General features: G+C 38.1%; 1 protein-coding gene across 1 annotated transcript in view; it reads right to left on the minus strand.

Annotated features, from left to right (window-relative positions):
* Window positions 1-2,596: 2,596 nt before the first annotated feature.
* The window catches only part of LOC6039141, a 97,027-nt gene continuing 73,911 nt past the window's right edge, over window positions 2,597-25,712 (minus strand). Inside the window, exons 8-10 of the mRNA XM_038264690.1 lie at window positions 13,921-14,027; window positions 13,469-13,622; window positions 2,597-4,169 (exon numbers count right to left, since the gene is read on the minus strand). Coding sequence (XP_038120618.1) covers window positions 2,948-4,169; window positions 13,469-13,622; window positions 13,921-14,027 — 1,483 coding nt within the window. The 3' untranslated portion in view covers window positions 2,597-2,947. The remainder of the gene's footprint in view (window positions 4,170-13,468; window positions 13,623-13,920; window positions 14,028-25,712) is intronic.

Here is a 25,712-nt window from a genome sequence, read left to right on the forward strand (position 1 = left end):
ATCAAAATAAGACGTTTTTTATTGTGGCGTCCAATTTTCCCGGGTTTTGAATTTCCCGGAAACGGGAAAAATATTTTTGAAATCCCGGGAATCCCCGGGATCCCGGGAATTTTTTTAAACAGTCATAAAATCTATATTTTCATTATATTTGTTATGTTTTCAAACATAAAATCATAGAATCAGCTCAATTATATTAATTTGTGATAATTTACACTTCAATCTAAACATTGACGACAGCTTTTAAACAGCTTAAGGGGTTACATAAATGTAATTCGGCATAAATGTCAGAGGTTGGTATGAGAACACATTTAAACTTTTTTAAATCTATTTTCAAGCCATTAAAATATATATTTTCATCTATCAACAAAATAAATTTGAAAACTTTTGGTTGTACCATTGCCGAGGTATAACAATTTGAAGTTGGCAGTTTCAAAAAATGAGTGCCACGATATCTCAACACTGCTTTGACTAAATCGGCTCATAATTTTGGTGAACACTCGTTAAACTGGTTCCGTGTGCCTTACGAAAGCCGATATTCAAAAAAGTTTATTTTTAAATATGATAAAAATATTTTTATGTTTTTCATATAAAAGCTAGAGAGCTTTTGATTCTTGCATTTTTCAAAATGCAGAATTCAAAAATCGGGCATGGTCATGCACACGGGAGGTCTTGTGAGTCTGCTACCCAATTTTAGCCAATTTGGTCCATCCTATCTTGAGAAAAAAATGTTCACAAATTTTGACAGTTTGCTTTGCGCATGGCAAAATGTTGTGCTTAAATCGTCTCTTACTCAGTTTAATAATGAAATATCTTCATGAAACATTCAGGAGTGATCATCTTTCAAGTGGATTTAATAATTTTTTTGTAATTAGTTTTTTTTGCATTTTCTACATGTATGTAACCCCTTAAAAGAAATTAAAAATATATATTTTTTGTTTTTTTTTATTCTTCTTTGGCCAACTGGGGAAAACCGGGACTAAAGTCTGAATAGTTCAATATTTTTTTTCCTATTTTTAAAATTATTAATATTCAAAAATTTAATAACCAGTCTTTTAAAAATATAGAGAAATAAATAAAAAAATATTTAAAGCACTAGGAATTTTGTGAATCTGTAAACTAATATTTCAACAATTTTCACTAATAAGCCAAATTGATGCTGATATAAGCCGAATAAAATGTTGAATTATTTTAAATTCTTATCGATTATTATGTATTCAGCTATTAATGTATTTCTACACAAAAATATATTTCCGGGCCAAAATTTGATTCTTTTCAATTTCGGGAATTCCCGGGACAAATTATAAAAAAACCCGGGATTTGGGAATTCCAGGGATTTTTGTCCCGGGAATTCCCGGGATGGACGCACTAGTATTTTTGTTTATGCGGCATACAATACTAATAATTTCTTTTTATATATGTATGCTGAAAGGATTTCAAAGAACACAAACATTGTTAAATAAGATCTTTTAACTTTTAGCAGCGAATATATTTTTTTATTATAGATTTTACAAAAGTCTTAACCCTCCTGAATCTCCCCTGCAAAGTTCCGAAAGCGCGCGTGTGCCTCTCCGCAAATCCCCCGGGATTTGCCGCATTGTGGCCAAACGGCGCGCGCTCGCTTCCCAGTCCGGAGAATTCCCACGTGAGTTATGTATGCCGGTTGTTCCACCGGCCCCGATTGATATCCCCGAGAACCAGCAAAACCGTTTATGGCTTCATAATAAATATCCGTGAACTCGTCAGGTTCCTCCACAGCCACACAGCAAAAACTTGAACCTGTTGCCTGTGGTGGTCGCCCTGATGGGTCTACCTGACGGGTTTTAATTAACTCGTTACATTGCCAGTCCGTAATCGATCATTTTTCCCCTCCGTGTGCTGCTGCTAAACGCTAATGTGGTTTGTTTTAGCATCACGAGAGGAGAAGAATCTACGCGCGCAGGCAGGGTTTTCCATTCATCAGAGCCACATAATGCTGGCTATCCGGGTTAATTTATCGTCCCGCGATCGCATTACTTTGGTGCAATTTAGTACTGGCACTGGCCAATTTACCAGCGAGATCGAGATGATTGATATTGCACCGGTGAAGGATGTTGTAAATATACGGTTTTGTGTTTTTTTTTTCAGATTTCTCGGAATTGATCAATCATAAAATCTTAATCTAATTGATTTTGCAACGAGGTTTTCTATTAAATGCAAAGCATTGTTCTAATTTTGGCTATGAAAGCCATAACAAATAAGGAATAATGTTTCAACCCAACACCCAATTATCAGCTTCATAACCTAAGTGACGCGATAGAAACAAGGGCGTCTATGCGAAGTGTGTTGAGATGGGAAGGATGGAATCCAAAGTTGAACCAATAGCCAATAATAACATTGATTTCACGAGTGAAAACGAGAATTTTGTGCCTGAATTATGATTTATTCTTACCTTTCCCCGTTGATCTCAACAAATCCCTTTAAATTATCGGAAAAAATATAGAATAAAAAAAAATCGTCGAAGGCAATTTCGGTTGTTTTATTTGAAAGGGCAAACAATGAGTTTTAGAAAATATGACATTTTTATTTAAAATAATTTCCTTATTCACAAATTCACGAACAATGACAAAAATAAATAAATAAAATACTGTTGGTAAATAAATATTACAAAGGAATCATAGTTTGAGGGGAAAAAACAAAATGCACGTTTCACGTGACACTTTTCCGCTCTTTTTGAAATTTTCAATCAAGAAATGCCAAACAAAAACAAGTTATTGCAGTCTGTTCGATTGCACATTGAAATGTTAATTAATTACATAAAACGAAAACTCTTATTTACACGCGTGCCTCTTCTTCTGCAAGGAATGTGTAGGTCCCTTAATCGCTAAGCTGTATTCTAAGGATATTCTACTGAACCGCAATACTGATACTGGATTTCATGGAATGGCTTTTTCTGTGTTTTTTTTCGGAATCAATGAGATCGTTTGTACTCGCGAAGTTCGCCGGAACTTCCCTGCTGCTGCGGGTGTAAATGCTGCTCTTCCGGAGGTTTTCGGTCACCGGACGAGGACGAGGAGGCGCCGCTGCTGTCCAGCGCGAGAAGGCGATGGTCCGAGGGCCACGGTGGAGGTGGAATCTGCATGGGGACTGGCATGGGCAGGGACATTGCCGGGACGGGCAGGCCGTCCTGGGTGCAGGGAAGCGGGCCGGAGAACGCGGACGAGCCGGCGATGCTGCAGTCGCTCATGATGGGCACGAACTGTTCGGGCATCCAGTCGAAGGAGAAGGTGGTGGGAACGCCACTGGTTAGGTAGTGGGGAGGGGCGCTTGTTGGGGTAGGTGGGGTCGTGGTCATGTACGGACTCAGCTCCTGGTGGGTGATGTCGGGGACCTTTTGGACGGTGGTGTCCGACCAGGGCGGGCTGGGGTTCCACTGGTCTATGAAGTCCGTGGGTTCCGCGGCGGTGATGGTGGCGGAAGGAGGGCCTTTGAGGAGTTGGCGATTGCTGCGCGTGTGCAGCGAGGTAGACAGCGTCATGGTCTGGACGGAACCGCCGGAGATGGGTTGGATGGGGATGCCGCTGTGGGCGCCAACGCCACCGTCCGGGTGTTCCGGATGGTTGACGGATGCGTGCCCCGGCGGGTGCAACTCGGTTATTGAACTCTCCGGCGAGTCCTGCCCATTCTCGGGAATGTACAGCGGTTCCAGACGATTTATTGCACGCTTCTTCACCGGTGGCGTCCCGTTCCGATCCGGTTGTACGCTTTGGCTACTGCCGGTACTCTCGCACCGAATTTGCCCACTGTAGTCCACCGGTTGACCCGGATCGAGCTTGTACGCGTACGGCCTGTAATGCTCCCCCCCAACTCCAGCCGTCAACCCATGGTGAAAGTGTCCGGAAGTCCCGTTGTGGTGACCTCCACCGCCACCACCTGCTTGCCCCACCGGCGAGTGATACCCGTAGGAAACATGGTGCGGCGGAGCAATGTACCCGTGATGACCCGCGGCACCGACGCCAACGCCGGCCGCCGAAATCGGCGAGTGATGGCCGCCCCCTTCGCCGTGGTAGTACGAAGTGCTCGCCGGAATCCGTGTGGCGCCCTCGAACGGAATCCCAAACTGCATCTTGGACTGTACCGTGTAGTAGTGATACAGCCACGAGTTGGACAGCATCACCGAGGCTTCGCGATCGCTGCGAAGAGAGAGAGAGAGAGACGAGAGAGCAGCTTGTTAGTTTTGGCGCGCACAAAATTACCCGCATTGCGCGGATTTGAGGGGGAAAATTATGTTTCTGTCAGGTCGCGCTACCAGCACGTGATTGGAGTTGGTCGTGATTGGGACCCTTTCGACATTGAGTCTTGTGTCGTACAACTGGTAGTCACTTTGAGCAGTGTCTCGGCAGTAGCAACCGCCTTGGTGGAATTTAATTGGCTAATTCATTTCCCATTGATAGATAAATTTATCTACTTATCGGACAACAGGTTGATTCCCGGCAGGGGGGTCCGGTCCACCTGCTAGGTGACCGACGCGGCCCGGGTTTTTTTCGCTTTCGCAATAGGAGCGCGCCCTGAAGGTGCAAACAAATGACCGCCATTTCCAAACTCCCCAGTCTGGGATAGCTGTTATTTTGCGCGTTAGGTGCAGGGGTGCCAAATAAATCGAATAAAAAAACTGAAATCAGAATCTCTTATTTTTTTAATTTTAAATGGATTATGATGCCACAGTAAAGTTGTGGATTTTCAATCTTCTAAAACCCAACCCTTTAGACGGGCTTCGAACTAAAAAATCGCCAAAAATCCATTTATCAAATAATTTTCAAAAAATGTTAGCAAAAAGTATCACAAAATGCACCATTACAGTTATGTCACAAATTTGCAAAAAAAAATCTAAACGTTTCAGTTTTGTGGTCCCAATTTTTTAAATTTGAAAAAGCGGCTTTAATTGTTTTAAGAGGCAGTATTTGTAAATATTGCTCGGTTTGTTCTAGAGGTCGCTCCGATTTGGATGAAACTTTCAGCGTTTGTTTGTCTATACATGAAATGAACTCATGCCAAATATGAGACCTCTACGACAAAGGAAAGTGGGGTAAAGCGGGCTTTGAAGTTTGAGATCGAAAAAACATTAAAAATCTTAAAATTGCTCGCATTTCCGTAAAACTTCTTCAATTCCAAATCTCTTAAATAAATTTGAAAGGTCTTTTGAAGCACTTCAAAATGTGCCGTAGACATCCAGGATTGGTTTGATTTTTGCTTATAGCTTTTGCAAATTACTGTTAAAAATGGATTTTTTTAAAACCTTAATATATTTTTGCAACAGTCTCCAACACACTTACTCCTATAGGTCAAAAGATAGGTAATTTCATGGACTATAAGCCTACGGTATTAACTTTTTGGCCAATCGCAGTTTTTCTCATAGTTTTTCGATTTTTCTATAACAAGCATTTTACAACGGTAGTTTTTGCCCTGTAGACCGTCTTAGCGGCACTTTTTGGCCTCAATTTTGTCATATCAGGAATCCTCGGACAATTTCACGTAAGCTAGAAGTCTTGGAGTTGTAAATTTGGTTCAATAAATAATTAAATAAAACATTTTTGAAAAAAGAAATAGATCTTATTTACCCTGTGATAAATTCGTCAAATGCTGTATCAAGTAGGCGAATATCTGTTTTACCCCTAATCCGACAAAAATATTTTTTGGAATAGACAAGAAAACCGTGACGTCAGAAATGAACTCAAATCACTCAAAGTTCATTTTGTGAGTGACTTTAACATTTTGGCCTAGTTTGACAGCTACCTCGTTCCCAGGTTTTCTGTGGGAGAGAAAAGGAGGCGAATACTTTATGAAAATCATACCTGTCAAAATTCCTAGCCTCAAAATTTTGTCGCGAGTTGCTTTTCTCCTCTATTCCGTCGTGAAACTACTTACATTTCCTCTGCCCACCATTGAAAAAACGGCTAATATCCACTTTTGGCAAAAACGAGATATTAGCACCAGGTGGTAGAGGATGTTCCAACGCATCTTCTGGAACTTGAATTTTACTGAAATAGTGTTCACACTTGGCTGCCGATGCGAAAAACCAAACGGCTAATATGCCACTCTTATGGGAAATAGCCTTGACGGAGATTTTGTGACAAACACTAAAACGCGTTTTTCTCGGAATACTTGATTTGGCATAATAGCCGAATTTTCAATTATGGGCAGTCCTGTCATTCTTGAACGACGAAATAGCATACTTTTCTGTACCAAAAATAACAGAATCGAATAGCAACACTTTTCAAAATAAATGCTGAAAAGTTCTACTTTTCAGCACTCAAATGGGTGCTGAAAAGTTGAACTTTTCAGCACTTGTTTCGAAAAGTAACACTTTTCAACATTTTTTTGATTTAAACGATTTATTGGCAAAATACATGAAAATTTTACATAAAATTTCACTCAGTGTGTGTTTTTTGGAATTGCAAGAAATGTTGTATGGAACTTGTTGCAAAACTTGATTTTTTTCAGCACCCTTCGTATTTATCCAACTCGGTGAACCTCGTTGGATAAATGTACGACTCGTGCTGAAAAAATCCTCTTTTTGCAACTTGTTGCATAAACTACTATTAATTCATTCTAAATGGCATTTTTTCCAATCAAATTTACAACAAAAAAACAACGTTTTGCAAGATGGTTTACATCAGGCCTGCCCAACGTCCGGCCCGTGGGCCGGATCCGGCCTGTGAAGCCATTTTGTCCGGCCTTTTCAAAATAGTTCTATGACCGGCCCTAAAGGCTGTTCATAAAAAACTCAATTTATAAATTGAGTGTAAAAAATTAAAATTAATCTTAAGATCAAAAGTCAGTTGCCTTTGTATTTTTTTAAATGATTTTATTTCACATTTAAAAATTCTTTATTTATTATCATTTCTATATTGATATTTATTAAACTTGAAAAAGTGCAAAAAAATTGCAAAAAGACACTATATTTAGATTTTTAAAAATTTTCTTCTAAAAAACTTCTAATTGAATTGTTACATTTTTGAGGATTTTGATGAAAATAGTTTTTTCATAAATGAGTTAGCAACAATAATGAATATTTTTCAGAACAACTTTTCAATGAAAAAGTTTTGCTGGAAAAAAGCTTAGATCAAAAATAAAGATCGCTGCAAACATTTTAGAAATATTACAATATGTTTCAAAATGAGTCAAGAAATCAGATAGCTTTTTTTTTCATGAACTTCACTAATTCTATGAAATTTGAAGAATGACGAATTAAAAACTATCAGATATATATTTTTCTACACTTTTTTAAATTTCGTATCTTTAAAATCATTTTGGAATGCTTGGTAAATTATTTGAATAAAGTTGTACAAAAACGCAAAAATTGTTTTTTTTTTTAAAGAAGATTTGAATCCAAATTTCGTTTCAATTTTAGCTTGTCTCGTTGATTTTTCAAACTGAAAAAAAACTTGCAACGGCGCAATTTGAATTTTTTTTAGTTAATGATATCTGATATCTGACAAAAACAATTACAATTCCATTTTTTACCAAAACAAACATCTTTGAAAGTAAATTAAAAATGTATAAACTTATTTGTAACACAAGTTTATTTAATTGTTTACTTGAAACAACCTAATAAAATAAATGTTATGATTTTTTTGTTTTAAACTTTTTTGAACTTCTTCCATTATTAGTTCCGGCCCGCCACTGCTTCAGAGAAATCAGATCTGGCCCGCAGGGTCAAAAGGTTGGGCACCCCTGGTTTACATCGTTTAGAGTCGGTTTTATAAGTTTTTCAGGCCATAGCAGTCTTGCAATGATTGATAAAAAAATATCGCACTATTTGACATATCGTTTCTTATGTGCTATATTGTGACAAGTCTGCTGAAAAAAGATAGGACGTGTCACAAGATAGCACACAAGTGATGATATATTTGTTTTGCTTGTCAAAATTTAAAAAAAATATTCAAAAAAAAAATGAAACGAACCAAACAAGCCAAAAATGATTTTTAGAAAAGGAAAATGTATTGAAAATGAGGTTGAAAACTGTTTGCACTTATAATTCCATTCAAAATTTGAAGTATTTGAAAAAAAGGTCCTCTGATCTTTCAGGGGAATTTTTGAGGAGACTACACAGACTTTTTTATAATATTTGCAATGGCTCAAGTTGAAAAAAACATGAAATCCAAGACGGTACAATTAGTCAGACGAATGTTTTTTTAACCGACATAAAAGTTAATTTTAATCATCATTCAAACGCACTTCTCTATTAACTTTTGATGAGATTGCAAAAGCGTAAATTCAATATAAATTACAATTAGCGTTCATTCGTTGTATTTTTAAGGAAAAGCCTACATTAAATGGTGTGAGATCAAAATTCTCAATTCCGACTTTTGACTCGCAAAAAGCATTGAACACCCCTGCCTAAGAGCGAAGCAAACTCCACCACAGCAGCAAACCATTGCTGCCGGAATTGTCGGTGGCTCTCGTGGCTAGGACAAATAATTCACACGCTCGTTTGACCACCGTGCTACTAACAACCGAGCACTCTGGTCGGTCCGGGAGTTGCTTTCGTAATTAATTGGCCAATAATCTCTAATGTGGCAAAGTACAACGCCAAAGAATTGATACGCAAACACCGCATTTCCACCGGCAAGGAGTTGTCGAAGCGGGGAAGAGAGAAGCAAGTTTAATTGAATTACAGCGGAAAACAAAAGACTTGTTGAACAAACGCACATGTTTGAATAAATGCGCGGTTCGTCGCTGGCGACGCCACCACCATGCGTTGAAGTCTCCTCGCAGACGGGGGCACGCGAATGGGTTAGCCTTCTTGTGTGTGTGCCTTATTTTCATTCATGCAAAGTTCACGCCAAGCCCGGAGAGTTGAAGCGCGATCTCCTCCCCTCTTTTAGGGAGGAGGTCCCCCCCCCCTCTAAAGTGAGCTAAACATTAAGGTTGGAGCGTGTGGAATAAAATAAAGTTTAATTGTTCTGGGGGTAATTTAGTTGGAATTTTTCAGTACATCGCCCGTTACGATGGCTCGTCGTGTGTGTGTGACTTTATGGAAAAGGGATTAACTTTAATTCTCTCTCTGTTGAAGTCTTGAACATTGGAAAAAAAACAACGCTTCAACCTGAGTGAATTAAGGGCAATGGATATTGTGTCTGAGGGGTACAATATGCCTTTTTGGCCCCGAGATGGACATGGTCCAACTGGCGACGACGGTCTAAATCGACGAGACACAACGGGGGAACAAACCGGGCAAAGAGCATAGTGATTGTTTGTTTGCGTTGAAGATGCGTTGCGTTACGGAGAATGCAGAATGCAAGAAGGACCAAGTCGCAAGACAAACTCAGACGAGTCAATGGAAATTGTTATTGCGGGAAATTGCGATTGCGCGATGAGGCAGGTCAATTTGGGCGACCGGTGAAACCAATTAAGCACAATTCAAATTCCTGGACTAATTTTGAAGTGGTTGTGGATCAACATGAATGATTCAAGAAGAGAATTTCCTTTTTCAACTGTTGATAATTTTTTTCAGCTTTCTTTTTGCTAATTGAAATAAACTTGAGTATTCTCTACCAACTCACACGAAATCGGAAAAAGTTGCCCCGACCCCTCTTCGATTTGCGTGAATCCGAGGTCCATTTTTTGATATCTCGTGACGGAGGGGTGGTACGACCCCTACCATTTTTGAACATGCGAAAAAAGAAGTGTTTTACAATAATTTGCAGCCTGAAACGGTGATGAGATAGAAATTTGGATTCAAAGAGACTTTTATGTAAAATTTGACGTCCGATTTGATGGCGTACTCAGAATTCCGGAAAAACGTATTTTTCATCGAAAAAAACACTAAAAAAGTTTTAAAAATTCTCCCATTTTCCATTATTCGACTGCAAAAAAATTTGGAACATGTCATTTTAAGGGAAATTGAATGTACTTTTCGAATCTACATTGACCCAGAAGGGTCATTTTTTCATTTAGAACATTGTTTTTTCATTTTAAATTTTCATGTTTTTTTTCTAAATTTGCAGGGTTATTTTTTAGAGTGTAACAATGTTCTACAAAGTTGTAGAGCAGACAATTACAAAAATTGTAATATATAGACATAAGAGGTTGTAATGTTTATAACATTACGAGTTATGCCTGTATTCTGGGTCAATGTAGATTCGAAAAGTAGAGTAACGGAAAATGGGAGAATTTATAAAACTTTTTTAGTGCTTTTTTCGATGAAAAATACGATTTTTCGAAATTCTGAGTACGCCATCATATCGGGCGTCTAATTTTACATAAAAGTCCCTTTGACACCAAATTTCTATCTCATCACCGTTTCAGGCTGCAAATTATTGAAAAACACCTCTTTTTCGCATGGTCAAAAATAGAAGGGGTCGTACCGCCCCTCCGTCACGAGATATCAAAAAACAGACCTCGGATTCGTGATCAGGGACAAAAGTTACCCCTTAGGACAAAGTTTCACGCAAATCGAAGAGGGGTCGGGGCAACTGCTGTGTGAGTTGGCAGAGAATTACCCACTTTGATTATTTTTCTTAATAATTATAAATATTCTTCTTTTCAGATAATAGCTTTTTATTTTTTGCTGATAACTCCTACAATATAACTCTAGGATAAGGTTAATGCAAATATTTTCCAAACTTGGTGGGCGAACTGAGGCCAAATCTCAAATACAGTCATCCCTCTTATTCGGAACAGTTTACAGATCGTCCAATGTTCAAAAAATCATAGAAAATCGATAATCGAACTTAATGATTCGCCTACGCCTTCATTTGAAAGCTTTTCTTGCGATCTTTCGATTCCGTCATCGAACAACTGCAATTTTAACTCTTATATCAAGTTTTTGAAGAAAAAAATTGACCCTTCAAGAGAGTGTCCAAATAGAGATCTTAAAAATAGTAGGGTCGACAGAAAAGATGCATTTGGCATGCTATTGACAAATTATCACAAAAGTGTTCCGAATATGTGGGATGACTGTATGAGTTTGATTGGACGTAATAGAATCTAGCGCACCGCCCTTGAATATTAAATGAGATTTAACCCGTAAAAAAAATGAGATACTTTGGATATGCGTTTCTTCATCTCAGACTTTATTAGCTTTTAGTGGTGAACAATTTTCAAAAGACTGACTGAATATTTTTTAAGATTATTTATAATAGTCATATAAAAAAACGAAAAATTTCAAAACTATTTCGTGTCAAAAAATAAATTAAAAAAGATGAGTTTTTAGTCTTGTTTTTCTGAGAAGTATGAAGCACAACCTACAACCTACACAACCTACATTCTAAAGATACTGATTTTTGAATATTTCAATGGCCGTTCTTGGTCACCCGCGACAGACACGGACGACGAAACGCAAAAAGAAACTTTTTCAAAACTTTTTTTTCGTAAAATCGCGATAACTTGTGATGTTTACTAGCAAATTCCTTATGTTTATGTATCATTTTTTTGTAATTGTCTCCTCTAAAACATTGTAGAACATTGTTACACCCTAAGAAAATAGCCCTGCAAAGCTTCAAAAACACGACATTTTAAAGTTAAAATTTTTGTTCTGAATGAAAAATTACCCTTCTCTTAACCCGTAGATTCGAAAAGAACATTAAATTTCCCTTAAAATGACATGTTCCAATTTTTTTTTTTTTAACTATAATATAGTAGTTTATGCAACAAGTTGCAAAATAAAGATTTTTGCAGCACGAGTTGCACATTTATCTAACGAGATTTACCGAGTCGGATTAATACGATGAGTGCTGAAAAAATCAAGTTTTGTTACGAGTTGCTTACATCATTTTTTGCAATCCCGAAAAACATTGCTTGAATGGAATTTTATGCCAAATATTCAAGTGTTTAGTCAATTCACCGTTCAAAACTAAAAAATATTGAAAAATGTTACTATTCGATACTAGTATTGAAAAGTTCAACTTTTCAGCACCCATTTCAGTGTTGAAAAATGGAACTTTTTAGCACTGCTATTGAAAGGTATTAATTTTCCATTCAGTTATTTTTGGTAGGGAAAAGTAGGCCGTTTCGTTTCTCCAGAAAAACAGTACAAGTTGACAGCTTCACGACGTAACTGCAAAAATACTTTTTGCAATTCCGTCGTGAAACTACTTACTATTCCTGTCATTCTTGAATGACAAAATAGCCTACTTTTCTGTACCAAAAATAACAGAATCGAATAGCAACACTTTTCAAAATAAATGCTGAAAAGTTCTACTTTTCAGCACTCAAATGGGTGCTGATAAGTTGAACTTTTCAGCACTTGTTTCGAAAAGTAACACTTTTCAGCATTTTTTTGATTTAAACGATTTATTGACAAAATACATGAAAATTTGACATAAAATTTCACTCAGTGTGTGTTTTTTGGAATTGCAAAAAATGTTATATGGAACTCGTTGCAAAACTTGATTTTTTCAGCACTCTTCGTATTTATCCAACTCGGTGAACCTCGTTGGATAAATGTACGACTTGTGCTGAAAAAATTCTCTTTTTGCAACTTGTTGCATAAACTACTATTTTAGTGTTTTTTTCGATGAAAAAAACGTTTTTTCGGAATTTCGAGTACGCCATCAAATCGGGCGTCCAATTTTACATCAAAGTTTCTTGGACACCAAATTTCTATCTCATGTGCAAATTATTGAAAAAAAAAAACTCTTTTTTGCATGTTCAAAAATTAAAGAGGCCATACCGCTCCTCCGACACGACCTATCAAAAAAACGGATCACGTATCCGTGATCAGGGAAAAAAGTTACCCCTTAGGACAAAGTTTCACGCAAATCAAGGAGGGGTCGGGGTAACTTTTCCCGATTTCGTGTGAGTTGGTAGAGATTTACCCTTATACATTAAAATTCGGTTATTTGAAGGCTACGTGGTTTATGCACGACCCCCATGCATGTTGAATTGAGATTTTGAACATTTTCTGTTATTTGGTTCAACTGAATTTTCAAGAACAGAAATTGCTCAAAATTGAAAATATTAGTTTCGCTTTATCGAGCGAAAGGCATACTATTTTAAAGTTTATCATGGAATTGATTGTAAAAGTTTCAATTGATTTTATAAAAATAAAAATCGTGATATAAATATTTGTTGCACTTGGTTTGGCACTTAGTAACAAATCCAAATCTAAAATATTTAAAATGTCACAATCAAACAACTTAGACAAATCCTTTCAGCTCTCCAAATGATCAAAATCTCCCCAGATCTTGTCCCTGCCATTGCCGATACCGATCTCTTTATGAGGACCTCACAGCTCAAATCAGCTCGATGGCGGCCGGTCCGATATCGATCGCGACTTTTTAATGCACTTTTCCCCACAAATCTGTCCGCCTGTCTCACTATCGCCTTTTCGGACCGCAAGTCAATAACTGTCAAAGTGTGTCCAATAAACACGCGAACCCGCTCTGACTGGGGCTAAAAATTACATCCATCTCGATCGAGAGGGGCCTGGTAGCGATTGTGATCTCCCCATCAGAGATCGATGTTTAGGGCGAGATTTGAAACTTACCTCAAGACCTGATTCGTGCACACGATCACCGACTGTTGGTTCGAGTCCTGGCCGTCGCGCACTTGCAGCACCACGTGCACCCAGATGAAGTCGTTCTGGCGACGCTGCATCCGGACCAGCAGGATGCACGACCGGTCCTGCTCGGATTGGGTGACTGGAAGAGGACATTTTTTGGAGAAAAGAGAAAATTCTTGTCAAATTATCGAATAACCCCATTTGTTACAGCACAATCACTGACTGACAGTAAAAAAGTGAAAGTGTAGTACTATTTTTCATTTTTCAATTAAATTTTAGCAAATTTTATGCTCAAAGAAAACCAAAACAATTCCCGCAGGATTCGATAACTTTTTATCGCTCATATCTGTCCAACCGTTGCGTTCCGTGACAGTAATGATCACTCGTCAAATTGATCAATAACACACACACAAAAAAAAACTCTGACAGATACTCACTCAGTCGATGTTTGCTCTGCGCTTCCCGCGTCGATTCCCAGTGCAGCAGCTGGTACCAGGAGATGCCCTGCAACTCGCTCCGGCTGTACCCGAGGTGGAACTCCCCACTGGAAAAAGAAGAAGAAAAAAAGGGGTACGATTCTTAGTGTTGTTGTCAAAGAAAAAAAAATGGAAACAAGTCCCCACCCTAAAAGTAAACACACGGTTCGGATCGATATTGTCTTCTTATCGCACGGGAATCTTGGCCTTGCCCAACCCAGATTGCTGGAATTTTTGAAGATAATAATGATTTTGTCGACGGAACAGAGCTGGGAAAATGTTTTCTCAGAAAATTATTTAAATCTTAAAAAAACAAATCTAATTTTAAACAGGTTTGTGTCTATGCAAGTTTAAAAAAAAATCTTAAATAGAATATCATCTTACACAGAAAAAATGATGATTACATTCATCAGAGAATGCTGTCAGATTTTGCGTCAAAAAACACATTTTTTAAGGTAAAATTACTCAAAACAGAGTTTTTTTAGGTTTTGGTTCAACCAACCAAATTATCAACCTTCCTAAATTCAACTGGCAATTAGTGCGTCCATCCCGGAAATTCCCGGCATTTTTCCAAAACCAGGAATTCCCGTATCCCGGGAATTTTTAATATTTTATCCCGGGAATTTCCTAAATTTAAAAAAAATCAAATTGTGGTTTCGAAATTTAGATTTGGTTGTGGAAATAGATGGACAGTTAATGGACAGTTGTATTTTGCATAGGTATATCAGCTTTAATTTGACTTATTAGGAAAAAATCTGCTTTAAGAATATTCTTTTAAATTTTATATATTTTGATTTAAAACTTGTAATCTTACAGACAAAATCTAACTAATCCTTTTTCAGATGACACTATAATAATAATAATAATATATTTTGAAATACACAGAAAAAACTATTTCTGTAAATTTACATTATTTATCATGTACCAAAAGGTATCATGATAAATGATGTATATTTACATTAAGTTCATTGGAAATTTACATTATATTCATTGGAAATTTACATTAGTTTTGGAATTTACATTAGGTTTGAAATTTACATTAGTTCAAATCAACTAATTCTGATTGGCCAATGGGAATGAGAAGCTCGACTTGGATTGCAGTAAGAGAACCAAATATAAATATTTTTAGTTCGGGTAGTTTTGAAGTCAACGTTTGGCAGAAATACATTGAATATATGATTTAAATTAATTAGGAATTTACAAGAAGCCGAACACGGGTAGAAATTCATCAGATTTGAGTTTCCATGCTCAACGTTTCCATTAGATTCATGATTTACATTAGATTTAGATTTACATTGGAGTATTTTCCATGACTTTTTACTCTTTACATCATATTTCAACATTACATTGAGTGAGTTTACATAAGAAACAGTAATTACGTGCTGTGTAAATTTAAATATTTTTTTCTGTGTAGACTGGGTATTATAATTACGTATATTTCGAATCATAGATTTAAAAAAATATCATATTTAATAATTTTACAAAAAATCATCACCATATTGGGCAAATCAGGAAAAATATAACGAATTAATGCAGTTGTTCATGTCAATTTTCACGCATAATGTTTTGATCTTTGATTGATTTCTGTTAAAACAGGAACCGAACAACAAAATTAGTACTCGGATTTTCTAATTCATTGCCCAAAATCTCCTGTACCTATTCAAACTGTAGTTCCAATTTTCCCCAGTTGGTTTTAGTGACTTAACAATAATCTGTAAAGAATGTTTTAAATCAAACTTGAAATTGTACACTTTTTTGAAATTTACATTGACAGGTATACAACAAATAAAAAAAGGAAAAAAATATGAATGCAAGCGACTTATTTAATAAAAATTACATTGGATTACAAATTGTGGTTCATTTCAAATCCAAGACACACCAAAGAACAAAAACCATTTTTATTTAATTTTAAGCTTTCTAAATACTGCTGTGATTGAAGTGTAGATCATCACAATTCAATGGTATTGTGTAATTCTTTGGTTTTAAGCTTAAAAAACATAAAAAATATAATAACAAAAACATTGATTTTATTTCTGTTTCATTTCCGTTTCTCGGAAAATTCAAAACCCGGGAAAATTGGACTGACAATAACAAACAAAAATATCAGATCTTATATCATCAAAATTCATGTGACATACAAAAACATTAAAATTACAATAAAATACAACTTTTTTGGCGGCACAGATAGGAATTAAACATAAGTGTTTATAAACAAAAAAAAAACGGGAATTCTAAGACATTTTGATTTTTTGCCTTCCTCGCCTTACTGAGGAAAGGCTATAAAATCACTCAAACTGAACTTCTCTATTAGACCTCCTAGACCCACCTTCATGTATACCTATGGACTCAGAATCGAATTCTGAGCAAATGTCTGTGTGTGTGTGTGTGTGTGTGTGTGTGTGTGTGTGTGTGTGTGTGTGTGTGTGTGTGTGTGTGTGTGTGTGTGTGTGTGTGTGTGTGTAGGGATGTGGGTCTGTGCACCAAAAAATATGCACTCGATTATCTCAGCACTGGCTTAACCGATTTGGACCGTTTTGGTCTCATTCGATTCGTCTTGGGGTCCCATAAGTCCCTATTGAAAATTATGAAGTTTAGTAAAGTACTTCAAAAGTTATGCTAAAAACGATTTTGACTAAAGTCCGGAAGATTGTAAAAGGGTGGTTTTTGTAAGAAACCCCAGCATGTTATACATTTTTAGAAAGGTATTTAAAAGACCTTTCCAACGCGACCAATACATTGAAGATCTGACAACCCTATCAAAAGTTATTAGCAATTAAGTGTAATTTATGCACTTTTTGGAAGCCGGATCTCAGATATCACGATGAAAACGTTGTCCGGATCTATCATGCAACCCGTCGTTGAACAGGTAATCAAAAGACCTTTCTAACGCGTCCAAAACATTGAAGATCTGACAACCCTATCAAAAGTTATAAGCACTTAAGAGTTATTTATACTCTTTTTGGAGGCTAGTTCTCAGATATTTAGATGAAAACGTATTCCAAATATATCATGCGACCTATCTTTGGATAGGTAATTTAAAGACCTTCCCACGAGCGTGTCTATTTTGGATAGCATTACCCTTTGAATGAGAGGAAGGTACCAACCACCTAAGGGTGGATTAAGTAACGTTTTTTACGGTAGCTTAACTATGTTCATAACTTAGACATTTTATGATACCGTAAAACGGGGTGACTTTGATAGCCGGGGAGACTTTGATAGGTTTGAGATTTTTCCGCAATATGATGAATACAAATTAAATACGTACGGAATGGTAGTAAATCATACTGAAAGTAGTAGAGAAGTGTTCAAAGTACCTCAAGAAGAACTTTTCATAAAATTTTGAAATGTTTGAAAAGTCAGTTAACTATAATTAAGAAAGTGTTGATGAATAGCAATATTTAAATCTTCTCAAAGAGTCATGTTTTTCTCAACGAACATGATTTTGAATCGGAAAACGGATTGCATTTTTGGATTCTTTGAACAATTTTCTGCTAAGAGAAGGTAAAATAAGTTTGTAAATAATAAATATTATGAGTTTTTGAAACAGTAATCGAAAAAATCCCTTGTTTTATAAGCATTTTCAGTTGAACAAATTTCATATGAAATGTGAAAACTTTTGATGTTTGCTTCTAATTCAGTTTGAAATGCAATATTAATCGATAATTTCATAACCAAAACTAGTTTCAAAAAATTTCAGGCAAATTTCAAACTTTTGAACCATTTTTCCTAAAATTTATATGTTTTTTTAATAAAAAGCTTATAAACTTAGTTAACTTAGTTTAAACATTGATTTTTTCCTTGAAAACTATATTAGCAACCTTAGTAATGGTACATTTGACGTAAAAATAAAGTTTGAACACCTAAAATCTGATTTGAACAAGAAAAACGGAATTCAAACTAAGAATTTTTAACGTAACTATTTTTTTAAACACTATTGAAATAACTTTTTTTTTTCAAAAATGGTGTATGGATCTCATGTGGGCTACACCAGTACATGTTTTTAAAAATAATAGTCTTAAGAAAAACCTTACCATTTGGCAAATATTCCAAAAATAAATTGAAATTCAATCAAAGTCACCTCGGTTTACGGTACTTTTTAGATGGATTAAGAACGGTCTTTTATAAACAATCTCATCTCAGAATTATGTGCATGAATATTAAATATTTATCTGCGTAACGGATAATTTTTATCCATTATAAAATTGTGATTTTTGCGAAAACCGTTGAAAAACTAAATCAACACTCTAAACACTGCATTTCAGCTAAGACCACCCACCCTAATCACCAAACAAAAAAGATTAAGGGGTTACATGCATTTAGAAAATACCGAAATTTCATATTACGGAAAATTTATCAATCCACTCAAAACATTATTTTCCTTCACTCCTCAAAGTTTCATATAGATATTTCAAGATTAAAGTTAGTAATAGGTGATTTAAATTTGATATTTTGCAATGCGCAAAGCGAACTGTCAAACTTTCTGAACGTTTTTCTCGAAACATCGAGTTGATTTACGGGTGCCACGATACCTCAAGATTGGATAAACCAAATTGGCTGAAAATTTTTGAAATTCAGAACATAAAAATATTTATATCTTTTTTTGAAAATCGGCCTTCGCCATGCACACGGAACCAGTTTAACAAGTCTGCACCAAAAATTTGAGCCGATTTGGTCAAAGCAGTGTTGAGATATCGTGGCACTCGTTTTTTGAAACTGCTAACTTGAAATAGCTATATCTCGGCAATGATACAACCAAATGTCTTGATATTTATTTTGTTATTAGTTAAAAAAAGATATTTAAAAAAAAATCTAACATAAAAAAACGATTTGATCAAACTAAGAAACGCAAAGCGTAAAACCTTCTTAAAAAGGTTTAATTTTTAAACTGACTAAAAAGGCTAATAAGATTGATTTCTTAAAAAAAACAAATGAACTGCAAAATATCAAACAAACGGGATTTCACTGTACTGATCCCTCCACTGCTGGCTCGATACTCATCGTTTGGTCAGGTTTTGCCGCCTCTTCTGAGCAGAAGATAAAGAGTGGAGACCAACCTCGGTGACTAAATCCGTCCTCCGGCAATCGATTGATCCGGAAAGATTTCACTGTTTGGACCCACCCTCGCACGTGTGGGGAATGTGGATTCACTTTTCATAAGGACGAATTTTTTCAAATTAATTTCAATTCTGACTTCAATATCTACGAATTCGACTAAATTTCTAATAATTGTCACAACATAAATATTGCAAATGCCCTTTTACATTGTTACTCCCGGCCACATACGACCCGTATGAAGATGTTTATTATTTCCTTTCGATTTTCTGCATTAAAATTCAATAATCCTTCCCCAAAAGACCGCACCACGGAGGGGAGTTGTTTGCGAAAGATCGAACCAGCTGGATGTGACCCCCGGGCGGTAGCAGCGGTGGAATTTTCGAGGGAGGATGCACTGCAAGCACCGTCGTGTGTAGAATCAGGTATCTTTTGAGTCCGAAGCGTGGCGGAATCGATCTCGATCTGGTTGAAGCTGGTACCTACATGATACCAATTGATTTTACTTGGATTACGAATGCCTAGGGCGAAGTGATGGTGAATGGTGATGGAAAATTTGTATTCGTTCAATGCAAAATGAAGAATGTTTGGTTTATTTGATTATATTCCAATTTATCCTCTTCACCAGATTTTTTTTCAATTTCAAAATAATAAAAAAAATGAAAAAAAAAACTTTGAAAAGAACGTCGTCCATGCTAAGCGAATTTGATATGCGCCAACTGCGATGGAAATCCAACGGCCAACTTTCGAAGCATTACACGGAATAATCAACAGCGAATGCTGACGACGTCTAAGCCTGACATAGAATTAAAAAAAAATTCTTCAACAAAGATAGGAACTTTTCAGTAAAACTGACTTACAATCAAAATTCTGCAGTTTGGAGTGTACTTACACGTTTTATATCGACAATATTTCCGTGTAAGATCTCAATTGAGAATTTATGACCCCCGTGCCATCGCGGCATGGGTTTGGTGGCCAATGGGCTCAAAAAATGCTAATGAGCCAAGGCTGGAATTACAATCTTAAGCGAAACAATTCAATTAACCCACATGTGTTTACGTGTGTGTGCTGAAAAGCCACAATCACACACGCGGATCTAAACTCCAAACAAACCCTCCCACCAAACAATCCCCGTTGCGTTCTAGGTGTTCAACCCCAAAAACCCTTATTGCCAGCCTAGCGATCCAACTGCAGACCACGGATGGTTGGCATGTTTTGCAATCGATGTGTGTGTGTGTCCAACATACACCATAAACAACATAAAATTTGTGATCATCGACGCCGAAGCTGCTGCCGTCGTTGAGCGCGTCTGCGAGCTCGCTTGAACCTCGGCGGCGAGCATCCCAGGTATCGACGACAGCGGCTGTTCCGCGACAAGTATCTGCACACATGGGTTACCACCTCCTCGGAACCCCCCGCCGCCCCTCAACCAAACCTCTCTGAAATCTTGGCGGCGCATTATAAATATTAAGCATATTGTGTCCATTGGGCAAGAAAAGTGAGAATTCCACAAACGTTATGCTGTATGTGGTTGTTGCTGCTGCTGGCATAGATATGCTGAGCCGTTCTCTGGGAAATTGCAATATTTTTTCTGATCCAGCTCAAATTTTGAAGGGCTGTTCTTCCCTTGATCGTATATACGTAACATATGCAAAAGCGGAGCACCAAAAGCGAGGAATCCACACATTTCTTCCTTCCCTGGAGATTCAGAAATGTATTGCTGTTTTAACATTTATGCTCAAACTCAATTCATTCAACTCCTCATCTCTGCGATTAACTTCTCGCAGTTGGCTTGGCCGTTTAGAGAAGAAGGATCTTGGAAGTAATCACCCCGACATTCTCCAAGATGCTTTTGAAAGGATAGCTGTGCTAGTGTTAGATCAGACCAGATCAGATCAGATATCAGGGTTGCCAAGTTGCCTGATAGATCTGGGAATGCCAGATATTTCAAGTGTCAGCCAGTATAAAGATTTATCATTCTCTGTTATAGATTTTTACAAATGTTATCAGGTCTTTCAAATTGAAAAATCTAGAGAAAAATTATTAAAATTTCAATGTATTTTTTTCTTTTTTGAGCCCAAAAAACAATAAAACCATCTTAATCCGACAAACTTTTGAATTCAATCATAACTTCCTTCCCCTCTCCCATTCATATTGTTAGATTTTGGAATGCTAGATTTTTCCCAATTTTTTTTCGGCGATTTTTTTTTTCAACTTCTAATTTGTCAAGAAATAGTTTTCATTATCAATTTCATTTCTGGAGTTTTTTTTTGAAAAGGTCCCATAAACCAAATTTTTAGTTTTTGCTTTTTGGGTGTTTTTAGAACCGCCTTGAGTCAGGGGAATTCAAAAACACCCAAAAAGCAAAAAATGATAATTTGGTTTTTCAGACCTTTTCAAAAAAAACTCCAGATTTCAGCTGTGTGTTGCTTCATAATCAATTTTGGAACAATTATTTCTATTTGCGTGACACTTTGCCCTAAAGAAAAATTAGGACCCTGGTCACGGATCCGGGGTCCGTTTTTCTCAATATCTCGTGACGGAGAGGCAGTACGACCCCTTTTATTTTTGAAAATTTATAATAGACGTGTTTTTCAATGGTAATGTCCCTAAATTAAAAAAAAAACGTATTTTTCATTTTAAAACAAGTGCAAAAATAGTTATAACCGCAGCCATTTTCGTTACTCAACTGTAAAAAATCCTATACCTTTCTTTATTAACCTGGCCATGGTCTTCGTTTTCTACATACACGAATGGTATTCCGGGTCTATAGGACCCAGAAATGTTTTCAGCTGCCAAAATTCGAGATTGTAACCGATTTTGGATGTCTTGACCGCAAATGAAAGGCTAGGATGTCTACTTTCTGAACCCAACCGGCAGAACCGGTTTTGGACACCGTGGCCACCGGGAACCTGCTACAACCGAAAAAAGTTCTTTTTGAGGCCCCTACTTTGAGGACCTGTATCTCCGAAACGATTGCACATAGCAGGTTGCTTCCGGTTGCATTCGACAGATAATAACCTGAATTTTAAGCCCCAGAAAAATAATTGGTCCATAGTGGCCACCGGTTCCGGTAACCCGGAACTTCCGGACAACTTGATTTTGCAGTTTTTGACATAAAACCGTCACACAGACCAGTATTTTGAAACGGATTATTTTCCAAATCATTGCAGAAGGATACTACATACTACCCCTGACTGTTTGGTATCGGTTCTGGCCAACTCTGGCCAATCCGGAACCGGTTCCAGGGTACCACTAAAACGGTTCCAATAATTGTCACGCTAGAAACCCGTCATGTTGCATATAAAACTTCATGAAATTGCATGTTATGACCATCTGAGGTCATGCCGATGTCCTCTGACCCATCCTGGTCACTCCGGAACCGGTTACCGGTGGCCACTGGGGACACTATCGGAATATGCAATGAACCCTATCATCCGACGTATCAAACTTCATGAAATTGAAAGTTATGACCATCTGAGGCCATGCCGATGTCCTCTGACCCATCCTGGTCACTCCGGAACCGGTTACCGGTGGCCACTGGGGGACACTATCGGAATATGCAATGAACCCTATCATCCGACGTATCAAACTTCATGAAATTGAAAGTTATGACCATTTGAGGCCATGCCGATGTCCTCTGACCCATCCTGGTCACTCCGGAACCGGTTACCGGTGGCCACTGGGGGACACTATCGGAATATGCAATGAACCCTATCATCCGACGTATCAAACTTCATGAAATTGAAAGTTATGACCATTTGAGGCCATGCCGATGTCCTCTGACCCATCCTGGTCACTCCGGAACCGGTTACCGGTGGCCACTGGGGGACACTATCGGAATATGCAATGAACCCTATCATCCGACGTATCAAACTTCATGAAATTGAAAGTTATGACCATCTGAGATCCTGCCGATGTCTTCTGACCTAACCTGGCCCGGAACCGGTTTTCGATGGAACTGGTTACCGGTGGCCACTTGGGGACACTATCGGAATATGCAATGAACCCTATCATCCGACGTGTCAAACTTCATGAAATTGAAAGTTATGATCATCTGGGATCAAGACGATGTCCTCTGACCCAACCTGATCACTCCGGAACCGGTTACCTGTGGCCACTTGGTGACACTCTCTGATTATGTAATAAACCCTATCATCCGACGTATCAAACTTCATGAAATTGAACATTATTACCATCTGAGGTCATGCTAACGTCCTTTGAACTTATCTGGTCACTTCGGAATCGGTTTACGATGGCCACTGCGATTGTCCTCAATTCGTCACTTGTGTTATCTTGTAACACGTCTGCTGTAAAAGATAGGAGATAGATAGCACACAAGCGACGAATTAGTAATTTCTTGCTTCACGGCACGTTTTGAGATTCAAGGAACGGCTCGGGATCCACGAATATGTTTGATAGGCCTAGTCTGGCAAGTTCATCAGCCATTTCAATGCCTTCAATACCGCAGTATCCTGGTACCCAAAACAACATGCCGAGTAGCAAGTTCCAAACATGTTTGGATTCGCATTTAGAGGATTTTAACGCCAATAGTGCAGCTTAGCTATCCGAGAAAATACCGATTTTTGCGTGTCTATAATTTCTAAAATATCAAAATCAAAGGTTAGATGAAAGAGTTTCTGCACCCAAATCTCGGCAACACTCGGTTTGAGAGAAAGACGGCCTCATGAAGTTTGATATGTGGGACGATAGGGTTTCTATTCCGCATATTCCACAAGTGTACACCAGTTGCCACCGGTAACCGATTCCAAAAGCCAGATAGAGTTAGGGGATGTTAGCGTAATTACCTTAGATATAATATTGTTCAATTTCATGTTGTTCGATATGCCGTCATTGCATATTACGATAATGTTCCCCAAAAGCCACTGGTAACCGGTCCCGGAGTGGCCCTCAGTGGCCATAGGTAACCGGTTCCAGATTGATCAGGTAAGGTTAGTTTAGGTCGGCATAACCTTGGATAGAAATAATTTTTCAATTCTATGAAGTTTGATATTTCGGATGATAGGGTTTCTAGCATATTCCACAAGTTTCCCCAAGTGGCCATTGGAAACCGACTCCGAAGTGACCAGATAAGTTCAAAGAACGTTAGCATGACCTCAGATGGTCATAACTTTCAATTTCATGAAGTTTGATACGTCGGATGATAGGGTTTACTACATACTCAGAGAGTGTCACCAAGTGGCCAACGGTAACCGATTCTGGAGTGACCAGATAAGTTCAAAGGACGTTAGCATGACCTCAGATGGTAAGAATGTTCAATTTCATGAAGTTTGATACGTCGGATGACAGGGTTCATTGCATATTTCGATAGTGCCCCCAAGTGGCCACCGGCGACCGGTTCCGGAGTGATCAGGTTAGGTAATAAGACATCGGCATGACCTCAGATGGTCATAACTTGCAATTTCATGAAGTTTGATACGTCGGATGATAGGGTTCATTGCATATTTCGATAGTGTCCCTCAGTGGCCAGCGGTAACCGGTTCCGGAGTAACCAGGTTGTGTCATGGGACATCGGCATGACCTCAGATGGTCATAACTTTCAATTTCATGACGTTTGATACGTCGGATGATAGGGTTTATGCATATTCCGATAGTGTCCCCAGTGGCCACCGGTAACCGGTTCCGGAGTGACCAGGATGGGTCAGAGGACATCGGCATGACCTCAGATGGTCATAACTTTCAATTTCATGAAGTTTGATATGTCGGATGATAGGGTTCATTGCATATTCCGATAATGTCCCCAGTGGCCACCGGTAACTGGTTCCGGAGTGACCAGGATGGGTCAGAGGACATCGGCATGACCTCAGATGGTCATAACTTTCAATTTCATGAAGTTTGATACGTCGGATGATAGGGTTCATTGCATATTCCGATAGTGTCCCTCAGTGGCCACCGGTAACCGGTTCCGGAGTAACCAGGTTGGGTCAGGGGACATCGGCATGACCTCAGATGGTCATAACTTCAATTTCATGAAGTTTGATACGTCGGATGATAGGGTTCATTGCATATTCCGATAGTGTCCCTCAGTGGCCACCGGTAACCGGTTCCGGAGTGACCAGGATGGGTCAGAGGACATCGGCATGACCTCAGATGGTCATAACTTTCAATTTCATGAAGTTTGATATGTCGGATGATAGGGTTCATTGCATATTCCGATAATGTCCCCAGTGGCCACCGGTAACTGGTTCCGGAGTGACCAGGATGGGTCAGAGGACATCGGCATGACCTCAGATGGTCATAACTTTCAATTTCATGAAGTTTGATACGTCGGATGATAGGGTTCATTGCATATTCCGATAGTGTCCCCAGTGGCCACCGGTAACCGGTTCCGGAGTGACCAGGATGGGTCAGAGGACATCGGCATGACCTCAGATGGTCATAACATGCAATTTCATGAAGTTTTATATGCAACATGACGGGTTTCTAGCGTGACAATTATTGGAACCGTTTTAGTGGAACCCTGGAACCGGTTCCGGATTGGCCAGAGTTGGCCAGAACCGATACCAAACAGTCAGGGGTAGTATGTAGTATCCTTCTGCAATGATTTGGAAAATAATCCGTTTCAAAATACTGGTCTGTGTGACGGTTTTATGTCAAAAACTGCAAAAATCAAGTTTTCCGGAAGTTCCGGGTTACCGGAACCGGTGGCCACTATGGACCAATTATTTTTCTGGGGCTTA

The sequence above is a fragment of the Culex quinquefasciatus genome, chromosome 3 (assembly GCF_015732765.1).
Source record: "Culex quinquefasciatus strain JHB chromosome 3, VPISU_Cqui_1.0_pri_paternal, whole genome shotgun sequence".
NCBI lineage: Eukaryota > Metazoa > Arthropoda > Insecta > Diptera > Culicidae > Culex > Culex quinquefasciatus.